General features: G+C 34.5%; 1 protein-coding gene across 2 annotated transcripts in view; it reads left to right on the plus strand.

Annotated features, from left to right (window-relative positions):
• The window catches only part of LOC111140361 (Rho GTPase activating protein 5), a 71,917-nt gene that overhangs the window by 39,054 nt on the left and 10,234 nt on the right, over positions 1-22,629 (plus strand). For both annotated transcript variants that reach the window (XM_022492642.1, XM_022492638.1), the window contains exons 3-4: positions 3,193-3,340; positions 21,824-21,901. In XM_022492642.1, the coding sequence (XP_022348350.1) occupies positions 3,193-3,340; positions 21,824-21,901 (226 nt within the window). The remainder of the gene's footprint in view (positions 1-3,192; positions 3,341-21,823; positions 21,902-22,629) is intronic.

The following is a 22,629-nucleotide window of genomic DNA, read 5'->3' on the forward strand; positions in this document are numbered from 1 at the left end:
TTCTTCAGCTCATTATGAAAGAAGCGGTTGAGGTATATTTTTTTAAATGTTACTGATTACAGTATTTATTTGAGGATGTTGCTTAGATGCCCTCCCTTGTTGTGTTGCTGATACTACTGGAGTGTGAGGGCAATTTCTAGAAAGAGTTACTTACATACCTTTTCCTGATCCTGTTTTCTTACACTAATGATAGTTTTTAATGTCTGTTGAACACTTAATTGATAACATGATATACATTATTTGTGAATGGGATGTTTAATTTTCTGTGGATATTCATTTGCAGCAGCTTACATGACATGAGATTTTCCTGAGTGGCCAGAAAAACAAGATTGGGCATTTGCATTTAAGCAGAAATACAGATAGTGTGACTGTAGTATGAATCAAAAGTTGGGTTCTCATAAATCAGACGTTTTCCTGCTGGCATAATTACTTAAATTGGGGGCTGCCATTTCTGACAGTGCTTCTTCAAAAGTTATGGAAATAATTACCAAATAACCATACTTCTCCTCCTTTTCTTGCATTTCAGAGAATCTTGATGGCGTTTTATAGCAGTTATAATCATCTAACCTTAGTAACTTAGAAAATTCATTTTGAGTTGGTATAAATGTATAGCTATAGGTCAGCATCTCTTAGTTAAGGGATATATATCAGAATATGTAGAGTTTTTCATAATTCACATATTATAAAAGAACTCCCTGAATTCTGATGGTTAAGAACTGTCACTATTAGAAAAAATGAACTATATACATTTTTATTCATCATAAAACCTAATACAGGAATGTCTAATTCAAAACTTTTCCTGCATTAAATATTTTATATCCGTGACAATTAGTAGAAAAATTAGTAAAATCACAGAACTTTTTATGCCTTTTTTCCTCCTAATATATTTGAATTATAACTTGAGCTGTCAGGGCAGTACTTTATTAGTAAATTATCCATTTAGAGTTTGCCAGAAATTCCATGCTACATGACACTTAGCCTTTCATTATCTTAGATTACTAGCCCTGCATCTTGGTATACACAGAATTAAATAATTTGCCCTTGTAATTTTATAGACCTGGGGGATGTTCCCTGAGCATAAGCCAGAGAAACTACCTTACTTTGTTTTGTTGGCTTTAGCCTCCCAATTTTAGTCAAGTATTCAGTGCTTACTAGATAAAGTTTACACTTAATTGTTTCTTTTCTATCATCCCAGGGATAAGGGTGGAATGTTTTCTGAGTCATCTGGGAGTTTAGATAGATTCCTAAAAGGCAGTATTAAAAAGAGGATTTCTTAGGAGTTGACTGGAACATTTAGGACCAGCTGGCTTACTTTTCTTGTAACTGTTCTTTATTTAGGTAGCAAATACCTATTAAGATCTTTTTATCATTTTCATTCCTGTTGCTTCTGTCATAGGCTAAGCATTGGTCTTTCTATTAATCCACCTAAGTGTAATCTTTTTCATTGCTGTATTATCACTTTAAATAAAATACATCCATCTTTGCCTCAGTTTTCAGTTTTCTAATAAAATTTTGCACCTGGTAGTTTGCAGGCTAGAAAGCACCTTAATGTTTCTGAGAAAAAGGACTCAGCCACTATCTACCTAAGTGTCTTCATTTCCATTTCCTTACATATTGTTCTGTTTTAGTGGTGATGGTGTGGTAGTGGAAGGATTATTTAAGGAGTAAGGATCCACACTGCTTGACTTGGTAGATTTAAGTCTTGAGCTAGATCAAACATTCCAGTGCTTTGTTGGCAACATTCCAGATATCTAGTTATATTTTATGTGATCTGTATGTATCAGGGTTATACGTATTCCGTATCATTGAGTTGCAGTATGTGAGAATTGAGAAACTGGATTTCATGAGCTCTGGAAGTGTGCTAGGTGGAGCAGCCTGAAATCAAAATGCAGAAAGGGCTTATTTATTCAAGATAGCCAGAGACTTGGAAGAATACATTGGGGGATCCATGTAAAGGAGAGACTCCTCCAGCAAGAATGGGAAATTAAGAGGAGTATTGCTTTAGGCATAGAAAGCTCTCCCCACCCCCACTTATTCCTCCCCCCTCTTTCTGAAAAGAAATAGTATGCTTTTATCCTCTACAAGTTAGTAGTGATACTTAGGACAGATTTGAATAGGTTTGTGATTTATCAGAGAAGATAACTTTGTAGGTGCCTGGGTGGCTCAGTTGGTTAAGCAACTGCCTTCGCCTCAGATCATGATCCTGGAGTCCCAGGATCAGTCCCACATTGGGCTCCCTGCTCAGTGGGGAGTCTGCTTCTGACCCTTTCCCCTCTCCTATGCGCGCGCCCGTGCTTGCCCTCTCTCTCAAATAAATAAATAAAAAATCTTAAAAAAAAAAATTTTGTAGGTAAACAAAAAGGGAACAATAAAAATGCTCTAACATCTTCAAATTTCTGAAAATTTATTTGCATCTTCATGTAAAATTATCTTTGGAGATGCTTAAAATAGCTTACTCCAGAAAAATTGACTCGGAATCTTCACAGCAGTTGAATTCTAGACAGTACTTCCTTAGGTTTTTGAGATGTTCACTCCCTTGTTAAGAACCCCTTTTCTCCCAGTGCTAGATTGAAGTTAAACTCTGAAAATGAAGATTTCATTTTGTTTTTACTATTGTGAAAATGTTTTTTCTATTACTTAAAAAAAACTGTCTTAACATTTAAGAAACAGAGTCAGTAGATAGGAAGAAAATGGGAAAATAAAGGACAAATGATGGGACTAAAATTCATGAAGTTACACAGTTTCATTGTATAATCAATAATTAAAGCTACATTATGTTCTCATAAATACAGCTACACACAAAACCTCACGTGGACCTGCCCCAAAGACCAAATAGAATCAGTAGACTGCACGTAAACTGAATTGTGTTGTTTACTTCCAGCTTTTCCCTTGAGTTAGCATTGAAAAATGATCTTTTCTAATTTCCCTACCTATCCAGTTTCCTATTATTTTCCAAAAGGAACTTTCTTTCTAGTCATTTTTTTTCTCTGTTCATGTTTTGTTTTTTTTTTTCCATTGCTCAAGTTGTTTCTAGCGGGATTTATGGATTCCCATATTCATGGTCATTTAGGTGGGATGTGGCTTTTCAATACTTTTTTTGATACGAAATAATGTGTTTGCATTGCTAAATACTACTGTTATTCTGAAGGAAATTAATTTTAATAGTTTTAACTTGAATATGTTTTCTTATAGCAGAAAAAGAAAACTAAGAACTTCAATCCACCAACACGTAGAAATTGGGAAAGTAATTACTTTGGGATGCCCCTCCAGGATCTGGTTACAGCTGAGAAGCCCATACCACTGTTTGTTGAAAAATGTGTGGAATTTATTGAAGATACAGGTAGGATAGAAGTATCATTGCAAGAGATTTAATTTAAAATTTCACTTTTGCTATACCAACAGTTTGTCAAATGTTCATGATTCATAAAAGCTAAGTTTTGAAAGAGGTGTATAGTTCTCCTTAGGATTGATTTGTTGAGTAGTAACTCTAGACATAACTGTCTGGTACTTGAAAAAAGCTCTCTTGTTAGCCATTAATGCTTTTGTTGGACTTCTCTTTAATAAATGGGTAAGTTGAATGCTAAAATTTTATTTCTCTTACTCTGTAATTTAGAATTATGCTGCTATTTAATCATAGTTATGATTTTAAATAGATAATTTGAAAGTTAAAAATTTCTAAAGTCTAGTACTATTTTTATTACCCATTTTACAGATAAATTTTTATTTTAAAGTTCATAGTGATATTTATAAATGTATGAAAGGCTGCTTGTTTGAGATGTTCCTGTTTATTTAGCAGCACTATCTTGATGTGTTGTTTATGGTTTGAGTTGTATTTTTAAGGAGTGTACAGATACCCTCATTATTTTAAAAACTAGCCTGTGTTATTATCTGAGGGCTGGACTAGTCAAAATTGAAGAATAAAGATAGAATCTTATGTTTATGTGCATTTAAAAGTATGAGTTAACATTAAACCTCAGTAACTGAATGGACTACAAAATTTAATGGCTTGAAAACATGCACTAATTCCCTCTTAGCTTTACTTATTCTTAATGATCTTCTTTGCTAAATAAGCATTGTTTAAAAGACAAAACTAGGACATCTGTCCTGTCTAAAATGTCTGTTTGGTGAGAAGTGCTGACTTTTTAAGTTTTAATAAAAGGGTAGAATATGGGACAGTAACTGTTACCCATTAGTATTATAGTTGAAATAACTTATCTTCCCCATTTCATTAATAAGGGTTAATTTACGGAGCCTACATTTGGATATGCTCTTAATCATTTGTTTTTTTCCTTCAACAAAGTGTGTTTTAGCCAAATTTCTTGTCTGTATTTCTGTCCATCTTTAGCACAGTAGAAGTGCAGACGTTTTTAAAATATTAGCTTTCTGCTTTGAGCTTGAACTCTCATTTGCTCTAGTAAAATTTGGCTTTATGGATATGACTGAGAAATTAGGAGGTATTTTTCTTTAGTAATTAGAAAGCAATAAAGTAATAATTGATAGTATTTTGTACATTTATTTTTTATAGTTAAAAATTCCCATTTCTTGGGGTGCCTGGATGGCTCAGTGGGTTAAAGCCTCTGCCTTCAACTCGGGTCGTGATCTCAGGGTCTTGGGATCAAGCCCCGCATCCGGCTCTCTGCTCTGCGGGGAGCCTGCTTCCTCCTCTCTCCCTGCCTGCCTCTCTTGCCTGCTTGTGATCTCTGTCAGTCAAATAAAATCTTAAAAAAAAAAAGCCTCTGACTTCGGCTCAGGTCATGATCCCAGAGTCCTGGGATCGAGCCCTGCATTGGGCTCTCTGCTCAGCGGGGAGCCTGCTTCCCTTCCCCTCTATGTGCCTGCCTCTCTGCCTACTTGTGATCTCTGTCAAATAAATAAATAAAATCTTAAAAAAAAAAAAAATTCCCATTTCTTGAATATTTTTACGGTAATTGAGTGATTTGGTATGAGGAAAATGAATGAATTCCAAGTATAAGATAAAATTAAATTCTACCCCAGTTCTTAGCATAATTTGAATTAATTCGGTTAACTGACAGGAAATTTTATATATTTAAGTGCTTTGTTAGAAGTGTACTAAGGTAACATAAGACCGTAAGAGTAGTCATATAGAAGATTAAAGCCCAATTCTTTGGTGGTGGTAGTGGTAGTGTATTTGATTTTATGAATTAATGCAGATGAGTTTTAGCAGAAAATTCTCAGTTGCTTGAGTTCAGTGTTGAATTCTCTATATGCACTTATAGCACAACCATCTTTTGAAGGTTTTACTTACAATGTAAATATATATCAGATACTTACTATTTAAAAGTCGTACTTTGGGTGCCTGGGTGGCTCAGTGACTTAAGCTTCCACCTTCGGCTCAGGTCATGATCTCAGGGTCCTGGGATTGAGGCCCACGTCAGGCTCTCTGCTCAGTGGGAAGCCTGCGTCCCTCTCTATCTGCCTGCCTCTCTGCCTACTTGTGATCTCTCTCTCTGTCAAATCAATAAATAAAATCTTTAAAAAAAAATAAAAATAAAAGTCGTATTTTGTTGTTTGGAGTTCCATAGACATAGTGGTGTAAATGAGCAGTACTTTTACTATTAGAATCAATCAAGAGGCCTTATTTAAAGGACTAAACTTTTTAAACAACCTTGAAGAAGCCGTTATGTTAGTTCTAAATTCAACTTCATTGATGATTTACATACAGTGAAATTCACCAATCTTAATTGTACAGTGAGGTTTTGATAACTCTGTAGTCATTTAAGCACCACCACAGTCAAGATACAGAACATTTTCATCATCCCAAAAAGCATCCAGTGTTTCATCATGAAGTATGATGATAATGATAGCTAGCTGTTGGGGATTTTGTAGATGCTCTTTATCAGATTGAGAAGTTCCCTTCTGTTCTTGTTTCCTTGTATCCAAAATGAATGTCGATTTTGTCATGTGACTTTCCTTCATCTGTTGAGGTGATCATATTGTTCTTTTTAAAGTCTGTTTATATGGTAAGTTATAGGAATTGATCTTCAAATGTTAAACTAAACTTGCATCCCTGGGATAAATACCACTTGGTCATAATGTTTTGTCTTTTTTAGATACTGCTAGATTCAATTTATTGAAATGTTAAGGATTTCTGCTTCCTGAGGGATATTGGTCTACAGTTTTCAATATTTGTGATGTCTTTTTCTGGTTTGGTATCAGAGTAAAATTGGCATCACAGACTTGAGTCTTTTCTAAAAAGTTTATACAGAATTGGTAATATTTCCTTCTGTAAATTTTAGTATAATTCACCAGTGAAACTTTTGGACCTGGAATTTTATTTATGAGAAGGTTTTTAACTATGGATTAAAAATTATTTTAAGTAGATACTGGGCTTTACGGATTTTTGATTTCTTGAGTAAGCATTGTTTTTTGTATGTGTCTTTCAAGGGGTTTGTTTATTTCACCCAGGATGGCATAAGCTTGTTTATAGAATTCCTTATCCATGTTTTAATGCCTGTAGCATCTGTAGTGATACCTTCTATTTTGGTTTTACATCACTAATTTGTCTTTTTTTACCACTCTCATGAGATATTTATCAATATTACTGATCTTTTCAAAGAACCAACTTTTTGTTTTATTTATTTTTGTTTCCTGTCTTTTGTCTATTTTTTATTCAGTGAATTCCACTTTTAATTCCCTTTTCTGCTTTCATTTGGCTTCTTTACAGTGTCTTAAAGTAGAAGCCCAGATTAATGATTTTGACCAGTCTTTACTATAACATTTAATTTTAAATATTTTCCTCTAAGCATTGTTTTACCTGCATACCACAGATTTTGATATGTTTACATTTTTATTCAGTTTGGAATACTTTGTAACTTCCCTTTTGATTTTTTTAAAAATTTAACTCATTGGCTATTTAGAAGTATTTTATTTTTTTAAAAGGTTTTATTTCTTATTTATTAGAGGGAGAGGTGGAAGCAGGCTCCCCACTGAGCAAGGAGGATCCCAGGATCCCAGAACCCTGGGATCATGACCTGAGCCAAAGGCAGATGCTTAACCAACTGAGCCACATAGGCTCCCCGGAAGTATTTTATTTCTGAATGTTTTCCAGATATCTTGTTACTCATTTTTAGTTTAATTCTGTTGCATTCGGAAAACAAGCAGTTTGATTTCACTGTAAGTTTATTTAGATTGTTTTATAGCTCAGAATATACTCTGTTTTGAATACTGTTCCATGGGACCTTGAATAGAATGTTTTATTAAGGTGTTGGGTGAAGAGTTCTGTAAATATAAGTTAGGTCACGAGATGTTCTTTAAAAATTCTCATAGATCCCTACTGATTTTTTTTTGTTGTTGACTTTTTTTTTTTTTTTAATTAAAAAATACTGTTGAAGTCTGCTCTCCCTCATGATTATGTATGTCTCTCTCCTCCTTTTCCGTTCTGTTAGGTTTTGCTTCATGTGTTTTGAAATTTGTTTAGTTGCATATACATTTAGGATTATGTCTGCTTGATGAACTTAGTTATAAAAAAGATTCGCTTTATGCTTTATAATATTCCTTCTTAAAACTACTTTATGTAATATTAAGATAGCCAGTGGTATTTTCCTTGAGTAATGTTTGCGTGGTATATCTTTTCCATCCTTGTAGCCTATTTGTATCTTTATATTTAGTTTAGCTTCTTGCAGGCAGCATGTTAGTGGATTTGATAATTCATTTGTGTCATTGGAGTATTTATTAGGTCATTGGTTTTTATTATAATTATCAGTATAACTGGTTTTAAACCTCCCATCTTGTTTTTGTTTTCTTTTTGTCTGTGTGATGATTATTCCTTTTTTCTTCTTTTCCTGCCATCTTTTGGATTAATTGAATTTTTAAAAAATTTTGTTTTAACCCAAATTTGGGTTATCAGTTATGTCTGTCTTAGGTCTTTTAAGTGATACGCTTAGTGTTTGAGATATATATCTTTAATCACAGCTCATTGTCAAATATTACACCACTGTAATGTACAATTTAGAACCTAGTAACAATATATTTAACCTTCCATCCCTTGTTCCACTGTTACATATTTTAATTCTGCAATTTTCTAAAAATTTCAGTATAGTTAACATAGTGTTACATTAGTTTTAGGTGTACAATATAGTGATTCAGCCATTCCATACATCAGAAATTGTAGTATGAAAAGCAGAAATGACATTTTGGTAATGGATTCATTATGTACATGTTAAATTGTCAGTTGGCTATGGGTTATCCATATAAAAGCTCCAAGACTCCATTGAATGTATGGCTGTGGATCTTTGGAAAATGATTTAGTCTTAAGACTTCGGTAACTGTGAAAAAAAAAATATTGGTAATTTTCATTATATAGTTATTAATGTAAGCTATGTGTTGATGAAATTGAGGGTGACTATACGGAGTGAGAAGAAAAGCTCAGTGCAAATAAGCTATAAAAAGAATAGGCTTTAAAACACTAGAGGGGAGGAAAATTTTAATAAGGAAGCATCAATATCAGCATTGAACATAAAGTCAGGTGATTTAGAATGATACATTTTTGTTGAGATAAAATTCATATGACATAAAATTAGCCATATAAAAATGCCCAGTTTGGTGACCCGTAGTGCACGTACAGTGTTGTGCAACCACCACCTTATCTAGTTCCAAAGATTTTTATCACCCTAGAGGTAGTAGAGGTAGTAGTTACTCCTTTCCCTATTCCTCCCTTGGCCCAAGACTGTGGCAACCACCAACCTGCTTATTGTCTCTGTGGATTTACTTATCCTGAATATTTCATATATATGGAATCATACATAATGTAACCTTTTGTCTGGCATCTGTTACTTTGCATAGTGTTCATCTGTGTTATAGCATATGTATTTGTGTAGATTTACCACATTTTGTTTATTCGTTGATAAGTTGGTGGACATTTAGCTTGTTTCCACGTTTGACAATTGTAAACACTGTTGCTGTGAACATTCATATACAAACATTTGTTTTGAGTACCTGTTGCAGTTCTTTGGGGTATGTACCCAGGAGTTGAATGTTGAGTCATATGGTAATTCTGTGTTTGTCTTTTTGCGGAGCTATCAAATTATTTTCTGTGGTGGATTCACCATTTTATATTTCCATCAGCAATGTATAAGAGTTCAGATTTGTCCAAATCATTGGCAAATTGGAAGAGCAAGATAAGACTATCAGCAGCAGAAGGTGTACTACCAGCAAAGCAGCAAATTGAAAAACTGTAAAATGTAGGGAAAAAAATTTCAAAGACTCTAACCCAGGAATGTCTAAATAGATTCTGAAGGTAGGACTCTTTCAAAACCAGAGAAACCAGGAATTATAAGTTAGTCTCTTAATGAACTTCTTTTTTTAGTATATTGTGTCTAGCAGAAATTCCTTGAGGTTTTCCTGATATATTAATACTACTTTTTTATGGTTTCTGACTCTGAAATATATTTTTATCTGTTAGCAGGAATACTATCTTCTTTAAGTAGTTACTCATTGAGTCTTAAGTAATGCTTTTTTGTTATTGTTGTTGTCGTTTGTTTTTACATCATTGCCCTTAGACAATAATCATGAGTGGGGGACCCCTGGGTCCTAAAACCCATGGCTGTGGCACATGTAAATAACTCCTTACTTAATAAACAGTTTTTTCATAATAACCATATTTGTCCTTGTGATGTTGTTACATATGAATATTTCAGTCTTTTATTTTCCAAACTACAGTTAACATTTATTGTTTTCTCATGCGAACACAAAGACTGCATGAAGAGATGAGAAATGGAGACATTTCTGTTGCAGTGAAACTTATAATAATTTAAATGTATAGCAACTGGGTAATTTGCATTATGCTTGGCCCCACTAAGTTATAATATCATAAAAACACAAGTTTTGCATTGTAATAATAATGGATGAAGGTGACTCGATGTGTAAGATATTTTCTGGTTTTTCTGTGGAAAGAGACTGTTCTTAGGTGAAAGCTGTTCCAGATGCTTCCTTTATAAGTTAATCAGCTTTTATGGAATATTTACTGTTTGTATAGTAATTTTTAGTATACTATAAAATAACTTGTATATTCATGTAGTTTTCAACCTGTATGAGTTGTATGTATGGTTGTTTTATCTGTTTTACAGAAGTAGAAACATGTTCAGAGAAATTAAGTAACAGATCTGAGGTCATACAATTGGAGTCTAGCTCCATTTACCATTAGCGCTTACAGGTGACTTTTGATGATCTTCAGAGTTGTTTTATTGTTGTTGTTAAGGAAAGGAGTTCTCTCTTTCGTTACAGCAAGAAGAAAAGTGCAGATAAGTCTGTAAAAGTAGACTGAAAAATCACTTTTAAGTTTATTATGATCAAGAGTTAAGGTTTTCTACACCTTTAAGCATACATAGCTTTTTCAGAAGGGGATAATTAAACATGGTTTTATAATGATTTTAGTACATGAACAACAGCATTATGGTCATGGTTTATTCAATTACCCTGTATTTCTGAACATAAGTCTCCAAACATTCAATACTGGCAGTTATCCTCTTATATGTACATCTTTATATGCTTGTAGTTTTGGTTTTTTCAGAAAAGTATTTAAGACATGAGTTTTCTATGCCCAGCCTGAAGTGGTAGAAAGTATGCACCATAAAACAAGTAAGCATGTATTGAATGTGACAAACTAATTACCCTAGCTTGTTCAGTGTGTGACCTTGAGAAAGTCACTTCACTTTTCAAAGCTTATTTCTTTATCTTTATCATAAGTCATTGTTATTTTGAACAGGGGGTGAAAATGTTGTAAAGTAGTATCGTTTTTATGAACTTTATTTTTTTTTAAATGTATTAAATAATCTCTGTGCCCAGCATGGGGCTCAAACTCATGACCCTGAGGTCAGGAGTCGCATGCTATACCGGTTGAGCCAGCTAGGCAAGCCTGCTTATGAAACTTTAATCATTATAGTAAGGAAAATAACAAAATGAAAGATTGGAGAGCTATTACTGTTTTTTTCTCAAATATTAAAGATTTAGTGGTGGAAAATATAGTGACTTTTAAAAAAATTTTTTTTAAAGATTATATTCATTTGAGAGTGAGAGCACAAGCTGGAGGAGGGACAGAGGGAGGGGGAGAAGCAGATTTCCTACTGAGCAAGGGAGCCTGACATGGGGCTTGATCCTGGGACCCCCGGATCATGACCTGAGCTAAAGGCAGCCATTTAACCGATTGAGCCACTCAGGTGGTGACATGTTTTAATTCAGTAAATTTGAGTTGTAATAATATACATATCTTTTCCACCCTCCCCCCAGTGGAATTTAAGATACTGTTTTTTTATTAATTAAGAAAATACTGCAAAAAAGAAAAAGTACTGCCGTTAGCTTTATTATTCATGTAATAGCCTTTGCCTAATATGTTACTTAACACTGGTAGAAGAGTCTTACTGCATTGATATTAGTTCATCCTTTTTTTTTTTTTTTTAAGATTTTATTTATTTGTCAGAGAAAGAGAAAGAGCACTAACAGGGAGCTGCAGGCAGAGGGAGATGCAGGCTCCCCACTGAGCAAGGAACCCAATGCGGAACTTGATCCAAGGACCCAGCGAAGACAGATGCTTAACTAACTGAGCCACCTAGGTGTCCTGATGTTAGTTCACCATTATAAGCTTGATATATATAGATAGATGCATTTTTTAGAGCAATTTTAAGTTTATAACAAAATTGAGAAGAAGGTATATATTCCCATATATTCCTTGCTTCCGCATGTGAACCCCACCCCACCCCACATTACTAGCATCACTTATCAGAACACTACGTTTTTTACAAAGGTTCAGCCTACATTAATGCATCGAAATCACCCAAAGTCCCTAGTGTACATTAGACTTCACTCTTGGTTTTGTACATTCTGTGGGTTTAGACAAATGTGTAATGATAATATCCATCATTATAATAACATACAGTTTTCACTGCCCTAAAAATTCTGTGTTCTACCTATTCATCTCTTCCCCACTCTCCCTTCCTCTACCCTAGGCAGCAACTGATCTTTTTATTTGCCATCATTTTGCCTTTCCATGGTGTCCTGTTGTTGGAATCATATAGTATGTAGGCTTTCCAGATTGGCTTCTTTCACTTAGTAATATGCATTTTAAGATTCTCCCATGTCTTTTCATGGCTTAATAACTTATTTCTTTTTGGCACTTAATAATTCCATGATGTCTGGATGTGCTACAGTTTGTCTGGATTGCTTCCAGCTTTTGGCAATTATGAATTAAAATGCTATGAACATAGTCTTCAGATTGTTGTGTGGATGTAAGTTTTCAACTCCTTTGGGTAAATAACAAGAAGAGCGGTTGCTGGATGGTACAGTAAGGAATGTGTTTTGTTTTGTAAGAAACTGCCAAACTGTCTTCCAAAGTATCTTCCATTTTGCATTCTCACCAACTGTGAATGAGAGTTACTGTTTTTCCACATCTTTGCTAGCAGTTGGCTTTGTCAGTATTATTTTAATAGGTATGTAGCGGTATCTCATTGTTTTAATTTGCAGTTTTTAATATGTAGAACATATTTTCATACTCTTATTTGCCATCAGTATCTCTTCCTTTATGGTGTCTATTAATGTCTTTAGCCTGTTTTGTAATGGATTTGTTTTCTTACTGAGTTTTAAGTGTTCTGTGTATGTTTTGGATAACAATCCTTTATCAGATACGTCTTCTGTAGATATTTTTTCCCCAGTCTGTGACTTGTCTTCTAATTCTCAAAATACTGTTTTTCACAGAACAGAAATTTTTAGTTTTAATGAAGTCCAGCTTATCAGTATTTCCTTCAGGGATTGTGTCTTCAGTGTTGTATCTAAAAAGGCATCACCTTACATACCCAAGGTTATCTAGGTTTTCTACTACTGTCTTCTAGGCAGTAGAAGACAGCAGTGTGTCTTATATTTAAGACACACTGTATTGCTGTGTTTTGTATTTAAGTCATTTAACTTTGACATTTATATTCCATTCTGAGTTCATTTTTGTCAAGGGTGAAAGGTTTATATCTAGGTTTGGTTTGTTGTTGTTGTTGTTGTTTTAAAATGTAGATATATAGCTTTTCTTGCACCATTTGTTGAAAAGATTATCTTTGCCCTGTTGTATTTATTGCCTTTGCTCCTTGGTTAAAGATTAGTTGACTCTGTAGGTGTCTGTTACTGGGTTCTCTATTCTGTTCTGTTTCCCTATGTTTTCTTAATACCACATGGTCTTATTTACTGTTGCTCTATAGTAAGTTTTAAAGTTAGGTAGTGTCAGTCCTCCAACTTTATTCTTCTCTCTGAATATTGTATTTGCTTTGAGTCTTGGCCTCTCTATGTAAAATTTAGAATCAGTTTGTTGATACTTATTTTTTATTTTATTTTTAGTTGATATTTATAATAAAACTACTATAATTTGATAATAGAAATAGGAATTTGATTGGATTGTGTTGAATATGTAAATCAAGTTGGGAAGAACTGACATGTTGACAATATTGTGTCTTCCTATCTATGAACATGGAATATTTCTCCACTTAGTTCTTCAAGTTTTATCATCAGTTTTGTGGTTTTCCTCATGTAGATCTTATACAAGTTTGTTGAATTTATACTTAAGTATTTCATTTTGGGGAGTGCTAATGTAAATGGTATCATGTTTTTAATTTCAAGTTCCACTTGTTCATTGGTATATAAAGGAGGAAGTAACTGACTTTCATATGTTAACCTTGTATCCTGCAGCCTTGCTATAATTACTTAGTCCAGATTTTAGCCTGTTGACTTAATACATAGAAGATTGTGTCATTTGTTTAAAAAAAAAAAAAAGATAGTTTTTCTTCCCAGTCTTTATGCTTTTGATTTCCTTTTTTTGCTGTATTGCTTTGGCAAGGATTTCCAAAAATACTGTCGAAAGGCATGGTGAGTGGGGCCATCCTTGCCTTGTACCTGATTTTAATGAGAAAGTTCTAGGTTTCTTACTATTAAGTATGATGTTTGCTATAGGTTTCTTTTTTTATAGATAGTCTTTTTTTTTTTTTTTTTTTTTTTTTTAAGATTTCACCTATTTATTTGACAGACAGAGATCACAAGTAGGCAGAGAGGGAGGCAGAGAGAGGAGGAAGCAGGCTCCTTGCCGAGCAGAGAGCCCGATGCGGGGCTCGATCCCAGGACCCCGAGACCATGACCCGAGCTGAAGGCAGAGGCTTTAACCCACTGAGCCACCTAGGCGCCCCATTTTTTTATAGATAGTCTTTATCATATTAAGGAAGTTCCCCTCTGTTCCTTGTTTGCTGAGAGTTTTTAATCATAAATGAGTGTTGGATTCTGTCAGATGCTTTTTCTGTATATTGGTATGATTGTGTGATTTTTCTTTTTTAGGCTAATGATTTAATGGATTGTTTAATTGATTTAATGGTTGTTGAATATTGGACAACCTTGATTACCTGTGGTAAAACCCACTTGTTCGTAGTATATCATCTTTTTTACACTTTTTAAAAGTTCAGTTTGCTAATAATTTGCTGAGGATTTTTGCATCTGTGTTCATGAGAGATACTGGTCTGTACTTTTATTTTCTTAAAATATTTTGTCTGGATTTATAAACTTTTACAGTATGAAAAATTATACTATACTCAGCTTGAAATTGATGGACATTTTACTTTAGCCATTGTTTTAAGACTTAAAATAACTGGCCCGTTGAACTACCTACTGCTTCATATCAGGGACAGTATATTTTATGTCTTTCATCACATGTATACTCTAATACACAGCCCATAGTAGGTGTTGTATTAAGGAATATTAAATCCTGGTTCAAATAAAAACACACCATAGTAGGGATCCACATGTTCATATCCTTTCTGCATTTATGAAGTACACTTTTAATTAATTTCAGTAAGATATAGCTGCCTAATTTAGTGTTCATCTCATTTATGCATACTCTGTTACACATTTTGTTTTAGACTTGGGATACCACATCTAAGAAAATGACTCCCAGATCTTTTTCTCACACCCCATTGTTTTCTGTGTTGCCGACTGCCTATTGAACTTTCCTATTTAGATGTGATATCTTGGCATTTAAGATTAAAGTTCAGTTCCTTTTCCCCCACACCACTCCTTCTCTTGATTTCCTTTTCGATAGTGCCAGTTTCTTTTTCCCAGTTAATCTGGGCAAAGGTATTTCATTGATCTGACTCCTCTTTCACCCTTTGTGCCCACACAGCATTAATTACTAAGCCTTGATCTTTCTTAGTAGTGTTTTTCTTCTGTCTGTTTTCCGTTGTCACTACCGTATCAAGATCTTTTAAAATCATATTTACACTGCTTCTAATCCAGTTGTCTCCCTACCCCCAAATGTGTCTTCTACTTAAAAATACTGAGTGCTTAAAAGAAGGAAAAAAAAGAAATGAATCTGTAGCTTAGGAATTAAAATTAAGGCTTTTAAAATCCTAATTTTGGTTGCAAGAAACCAAACGCAAAAAATAACATTTAATTGAAAGGAAATTTATTTCTGGAAGCCAGAAGCATCTGTCCCCAGTGGACTAGAATCAAGATAGTAGTATCACCTGTTTTTCTGTGTCCTTTTCTCTCTCTAGACTTACCTTGTGTGTTTACACATCCTACATTTTTATGTCTCAGTTTGAATTACATGCTGAGTCCCCAATTCCATATTCTCAGAGAATCTGATGAGTACATCATAAGCATACTGTAATGACAAGTTTGTTGATTTAGCATTTCCAAATAAATTATTTAATTTTTAAAAAACTGATTAATGTAGATTGTTCTATTTTGTCTAAATGCGCATTGCATTGTGCAGTTTTCTTGAAATAGGATTTTGCCTTAATACTACTGTTTACCCGTATACCTCCACCTGTGGTGTTTACATTTCTGTCAAACAATAAGAATGTATTTTTAAGATTTTATTTCTCTCTTCCCCTCTCTCTACCTATTTATTTTAGAGAGAGAGAGTGTGTGCAAGTAGGGGGAGGGGCAGAGGGAGAGAGAGAATGTCAAGCAAACTCTGTGCTGAGTGTGGAGCCCACTGCAGGGCTTGATGTCATGACCTGAGCCGAAACCAAGAGTCCAGGCGCTTAACCAACTGAGCCACCCAGGTGCCCCAACAATGCATTTTTAATTGTGTAACATCTACCTTGAATAAGCTTATATACTACCACCAGTGCTTGATTTTATTTTTTCCCCCTACATGAGCTTTTGAATTTTTTTTTTTTGAGGTAAAAATCACATAACATATAACTTAACCACTTTAAATTGTACAATTCAGTAGCATTTAGTATATTCACAGTGTTGTGTAAACATCACTTCTAATTAATTCCAAAGTATTTCATCACTCCAGAGGAAATCCTGTAACCATGAAGCATGAAGTTACTCCTTATATACATTTTGTTTGTCCATTCACCCAGTGATGGGTTTATGGGTTATTTACATTTTGTGTCTCTTGTGAGTAGTGCCTTTATGAAGATCTCTATATAAGTATTTCTTCAAAAAGCTCCCGTCATGGAGCCCAGTGCGGGTCTGGATCTCACAACCCTGAGATCATGACCTGAACCCAAATCAAAAGCTAGACCCTCAACCTACTAAGTCATCCAGGCACCCCTTGGCCATTTTTTCTTCAGATATTTTCCTTTCCACCTAGGAAAGCCCTTGTGCATATGTTGGTAAACCTGATGGTGTCCCAAAAATCTCTTAGGTTTTGTTAATTTTTCTTCATTCCCTCAAATTAGATAATCTCAACCAGCCAGTCTTTAAGTTCACTATTTCTTCTACCTGGTGGTAAACTCTGCTGATAAAATCTGCTCTTAAACCTGTCTGGTGAATTTTTTTTTTTTAAGGATTGATTGATTGATTGATTGATTTGAGAGAGCACACATGTGAGTGGAAGGAGGGGCAGTGGAGAGAATCTTCAGACTCCCTGCTGAGCGCAGAGCCCAACTTAGGGATCACTACCATGACCCATGAGATCATGACCTGAGCCAAAACCAAGAGTTAGACACCCAACTGACTTACCAGGTGCCCCTCTAGTAAATTTTTCATTTTCTTTATTCTGATTTTGAGATCCAGAGTTTCTCTTTAGTTCTTTTTATAATTTTTATCTGTTTATTATAACTCACTATTGTGATCATTCTCCTTGTTCCTTTCAGTTCTTTGTTAATACATTTTTTTAAACAGTTGATTTAAAGTTTTTACATAGTGCAAAGACTGGGTTTCCTCATGGACAGTTTCTGTTTATTTCTCTTGTTTCTTGAGTGTACCATATTGTTTTGTTTCTTTCTGTCTCTTAATATGTTTTTGAAAACATATTTTGGGGTTTTCATTATTGTGGTATCTTTGGAAATTCTCCTTAGCAGGGTTTCTGTTGTTGTTTATTGATTATGTTTGCTAGTTTGGTGACTTTTCTAAACTACTCTTGTTTGTAATGTGTGTATTCTTTGTCATTTGTGGCCACTGAAGTCTGTACTCCATTAGCTTAGTGGTTAGCTAGTGTTTTGACGATTAAATACTTGATGTCATTGGGAAAAGTCCTTTCCAAATCTTTGCAGATTGTATCGGGGCACTCTTTGAACACTTAACCCAAGCCATTTATCACTCTGCCTGAGCCTTCACTTCCAGGTTGAGCAGAGCCTGTGGTCAGCCTAGAAATGAAAGTTTCTAACCTTGTCAGGCTTTTCCTGAGGATGTATCTAGCCCTGAGCATGTATGTGGGCTTCTTGATTCCCCAGTATATGTAGGAGCGTGTTAAAAGCCATAATATGCCACTGTTTCCCTGGCTAACATCTTCCATCATAGGCTTTCCCTCCCATTGCTTGTCTTGACTGTTGTCCCTTGCTCCAAATTGCTACAGCCTGTACTTGTGCCTTTATATGCCTGAGAAAGCCACCTTAGCCCTGGGACACTTCATGTTGATTGAAACACAAGCAAGCCCTTGTGCTTTTCCATCTGGGAGACAGATGAAAACCCATCACCACAGTTCTTTGAAAACAAGATCTCTGTTCCCTCTGGCCCTTGAAACCTTTGCCCAGAGCACAGACTGCATCAGTATGGTCATGGCCAATCTGAAATGTAAGGGTATTTCAGTGGTAGATGGACAATTAAAAGCTCCTTTCTTCACCAAGCCTTTAAGTGGTTGTGGCTTTTTTTTTTTTTTTTTTTAAACTAGATTTCAGAGTTCTGCAAAAATTTATTCTGACACTTTTTGACCACACATTAGTTGCTTTTCTGGGGGAACCAAGCCCTGAAATTCCTGTCTCCATCTCTTACTGATGCCGTTCCTCATGGAGATACTTTCCTAATTTATGGGTTATCTACACACCTTAATTTGTGATCCGTTTTATGATTTAGGATTATTTCAACCTAAAGGTATCCAGAAACAGTCTGTGAAACTCTTGTTTGATATCCTATATTAGTAATTCAAACAGACCATTTTGAGATACTAAGAACCTTGTACAGCAAAGGGTTAGGCACTTTTCTAATGAAAGAAAAAAGAGGATACTTGGTTAAAAGTTATCCTAAATTTCTAAATTTTTATATTTAGTTTTGGAGTGTTAGAATAGATTTCTAATGCCTTTATTATTTGGAGGCCCACAATAGATACTTTGGGTGATTTAAGTCCAGGTGAAACTTTGATAGTTCACATCTAGGTAAGTGAGTTGGGGATTTTTTTTGTTTGTTTGTTTATTTATTTTACATCCTTTAATTATTAGTGAATGGAAGGCAAGATTTTTAGTACATATGATTAAGTACCTTAAAATTTTCATTTAGCAAGAAATATTAAATGCTCATCACTATGTCAGTGGTTGTCAACCTCAGCATTATTGACATTTTGGGCCATTTAATTCTTTATGAGAGGGACAGTCTAGGATATAATTTAATTTAAGTGCATTGCATTTAATGTTCATGTCTTTTTAAACCCCTTTAATTCAAAAGAATTTTTGAAATTATCATCAGACTTCTAGCTACTAGTTTTAGTCTTCTTTGATTTTTTAAATCTCTGTTATTTCTCCTGTGTTAATGGTTGACATTTCACCGTACAGATGAACTCTTCTTTCTTCCTCAACTTGAGTTTGTGTGGTATTTCCTCATTACTAGATTTGAATTATGCTTTTTTGTTAGAAATACCACCAGGGTGATATGTCTTTTTAAGTACATCATCTGTTGAGACAAAATGTCAGTGTGTCCCAATATAGGTGATACTGATTTTGATTATTTGGTGCTATATCTACCAGACTTCATCACTGAAGTTAAAACTTTATTAACTTTTTATTTATATTGATATGGATTCATTCATTCTTTACTATACTCAATGAGCTGTAATCCATTAATGTTTTTATGTATTTTTGATAATTCAGATCATTGCAGCTTAGTCTCTCTCCTTCATGGCTTCTGTGTCCTTTGAAGATATGTCCCCATAATTCTTTAAGTACTTTTCAGTTTTCTGGCACAGGATGTAACCAGCCAGGATTGGCTTGTGCTTTTCCTGATTCAACTTTGGAATCAGCCTTTGTTCTAGATTGCTCAGATTTGTTTTGGTGGAGAATGGTATTTAGAAACTACTATTAGGGCTGCTTATGGACCATTTTAGCAAAAAAGCTAGGAAAGCTTAGAAATACACTTATGTATGTATCTGTACTTATTTCTGTAGCAGTGTGTGTTAAAAATCCTAATTTTTAATTTCCTTCTCCAACAGTGAGAATCCTTGCTCCTTTTGTTCTCCACATATTTACTCATTTGCTGACGTCTGGAATGTGCAAAAAGTATACATTACACTCTAGATTTAAAACCTACTAAGCAGAGTTCCATAAGTGCTCACAGTTTTAATTTTTTAAGGTCCAGTTACAAAGGGTGAAGTGCACCAAACTTAAGGGTACACACTTAGATTGAGTTGAGACAAATGCATACCCCTATTTGATCTACATACCTGTCAAGAGACAACATTTTCATCGTCCTTTATGTCTCTTCCAATTAGTTTTCCAACCACCCACAATAACCTCTTCTGATTCCCCTGTCCCCCACTTCTAGGTAAGTATTACCTGTTTTAGAACTTGATATAAATGGAATCATACAAAATAAATTCTTTTGTGTATGGTTTCTTTCATTAATTACAGAATAATTCATGTTGATTATGTCAGTAAAATTTTGTAACATTTAAAAAATACAACTTTAGCCCATGAAACTTGTCATTGGATTTTTGCTCCCTTTTATGTTCATGGATTTCTGAATATTACCTTTATTCCTCCAGCATGAGATACACTTTGTTCTTTCCTGTTGTGTTTTCTTTGTAAACACTAAGGTAATTCTAATAACTAGGTGGGAAAGTAGAAGGAATTAATAATACATTATCCCATGCAAAAGCTGTGACATTGGTCAAGGAATATTTCAAATAATCTACTTTTTCATTTTTTTGTTTTGTTTTGTTTTGTATTTGTTTCTTGTTTTTTGTTACTCCTGTGATCATAAGAGTACAGTGCCTTATCAAATTGAGTTTCTTTTAGAAGTGCTTTGAGGAACTTGATGGAATGTAGAAAATAGCTATAGACTTTTGGCCAGTGACATATAAATGTTAGATCTTTGTTACTTTCTACAAGTCCCTGAGGCTTTTCTTTTTTCTTTCTTTCTCGCCCCCCCCTCAGTATAATTTCTTCAAGTGTTTAGATTCTATAATTTCAGTTGATTTTTCAAGGTCATTCATTCATTACTCCCTTATCTCCATTCTGGTTCTATTATTTCTTAGTTCTAAAATTTCTAGTTCTTACTTTATTTCTGATTTTTTGCTAAAACTTAACTATTTTTTATTTCTAGTGTGTTTATGATTGCTTATTGAAATATTTAATGATAGCTGCTTTAAAATTCTTGTCAGTTCATTCCAAAACTGATGCCTTTGTGTTGGCGTCTGTTAAATTGTCTTTCCTTATTCATGTTGAAATTTTCTTTGTGGTATGATGAATGAAGTTAGCTTTATTTTTTTTTCCCAGACATTTTGGAGATTATGCTATGAGATTTTGGATCTTCTGTTTTAGCAGACCTCTTCTGACACTGCACCAGCAGGGAAGGAGAGCTGCTTCATTACTTCAAGTTGGGGTTTGAAATCCAGATGCACTACTTGGTCTCCATGGGGCTCTACTAACACTGCCATGGTGGGGAGGGTAGTTTCCCTCTTACCTAAGGATCTAGTCTCCATTCACCCTTATTTGACATTCCAGGAAGGAGAAGGCGAGGTGTCCCTTTTCTTGCTGCTGGGCAGAAGTGGAATTCTAATCTCCCTGCTTGGTCACAACTGATGTCTTTGGCCAGAGAAGGGCAGTTAAGGATTTAAAAAAAAAAAGTTTTGTTTTACTTTCTTTTTGTTTGTTTATTGTTTGTTTTGTTTTGCTAAGTCTACACCTTTCACTAGAGAAAGCAGGTTTTTCTTGTTGTGGTTGGTTTTCTGTTACTTTCTTTTTTTCCTTTTTTTGCCTGTGCTTAGTGGTAGTTCTGGGTTGCAGGCTTCTGTTGCCCAGTCCAGTATAAGGCAAAAAGAAAACCTGGAGAACTCATTGTCCTATTGTTCTTCAAGTTCCAGGGTCATTAGTTAGCTCACCTTCTCTCTACCAGTCTTTTGACTTTCTGTTCATTGTGCTCAGGAATTTTAGCTGTATTTGGTGGAAGAAATAAGGAGAAACTCTGCTTCTCATTTTGCATGGAACCTGGGTGTCCTAAATTATTAAACAGAAAAAATAGTCCATTGAGAATTTAAAAAGAGATCCTTTAAAAAATTTAATTCTTAACAGTAGTTTACCACCTTGTTTTTGTAAGTCACTAAGACGTACATAAGCTTAAGTATATTCTTTGTTGTAGATAAGTATGTATGTGTAAAAGCTTGTGTATTTCTTTCTTCTTTTAGGATTATGTACTGAAGGACTCTACCGTGTTAGTGGGAACAAAACTGATCAAGACAATATTCAAAAGCAGTTTGATCAAGGTATGGTATATAAAATAAAATCATTTTTTAAATTATTTTCCTTATTGAAATTTCATGGTGGGAAGATTGATTTTCTAAGGTTATGGGATTTTGAGGGGTAAGGATTTTAAAACAGGATTAGAAGTATGTGGGGCACCTGGGTGGCTCAGTGGTTAAGTGTCTGCCTTCGGCTCAGGTCATGATCCCAGAGTCCTGGGATCAAGCCCCACATCAGGCTCCCTGATCAGTGGAAGCCTGTCTCTGCCTCTCTCACTCCCCCTGCTTGTGTTCCCTCTCTCACTGTGCCTCTCTCTGTCAAATAAATAAATAAAATCTTTAAAAAAAAAAAAAAAAAGGATAAGAAGTAAGTGATAGAATAAATACCATAGTCAGGAAATAGAAGAACTATAAAGATCCATTACCAGAATTAGAAAAGCAGTAAATTGACTTATGAGATACCAGCATCTTTGTATCTAAGAGACAGTACTTACTTAAAGATGCAGTTGAAATTTTTTTTCATGCTATAGGGCCAGCTAGCCATTAGGAATGAAAGCAAAACAATTCTCTACTCAAAGCAAATTCTGTAAGAAATCAAAGTTTTAAATAGGAAAAATGAAAACTGAGCATTATGGAGAAAAAGGAGTGGATATTTTTATAATCTTAGAGTAGGGAAAGGCCTAAATTTGATATGAAGCTCAGAAAGCATAGACAAGATAATAAGTTGGACTACCTAAAAATGTAAGAATTCT

This window comes from Enhydra lutris, unplaced genomic scaffold, assembly GCF_002288905.1.
Source record: "Enhydra lutris kenyoni isolate GAN:26980312 unplaced genomic scaffold, ASM228890v2 scaffoldscaffold4, whole genome shotgun sequence".
Lineage (NCBI taxonomy): Eukaryota > Metazoa > Chordata > Mammalia > Carnivora > Mustelidae > Enhydra > Enhydra lutris.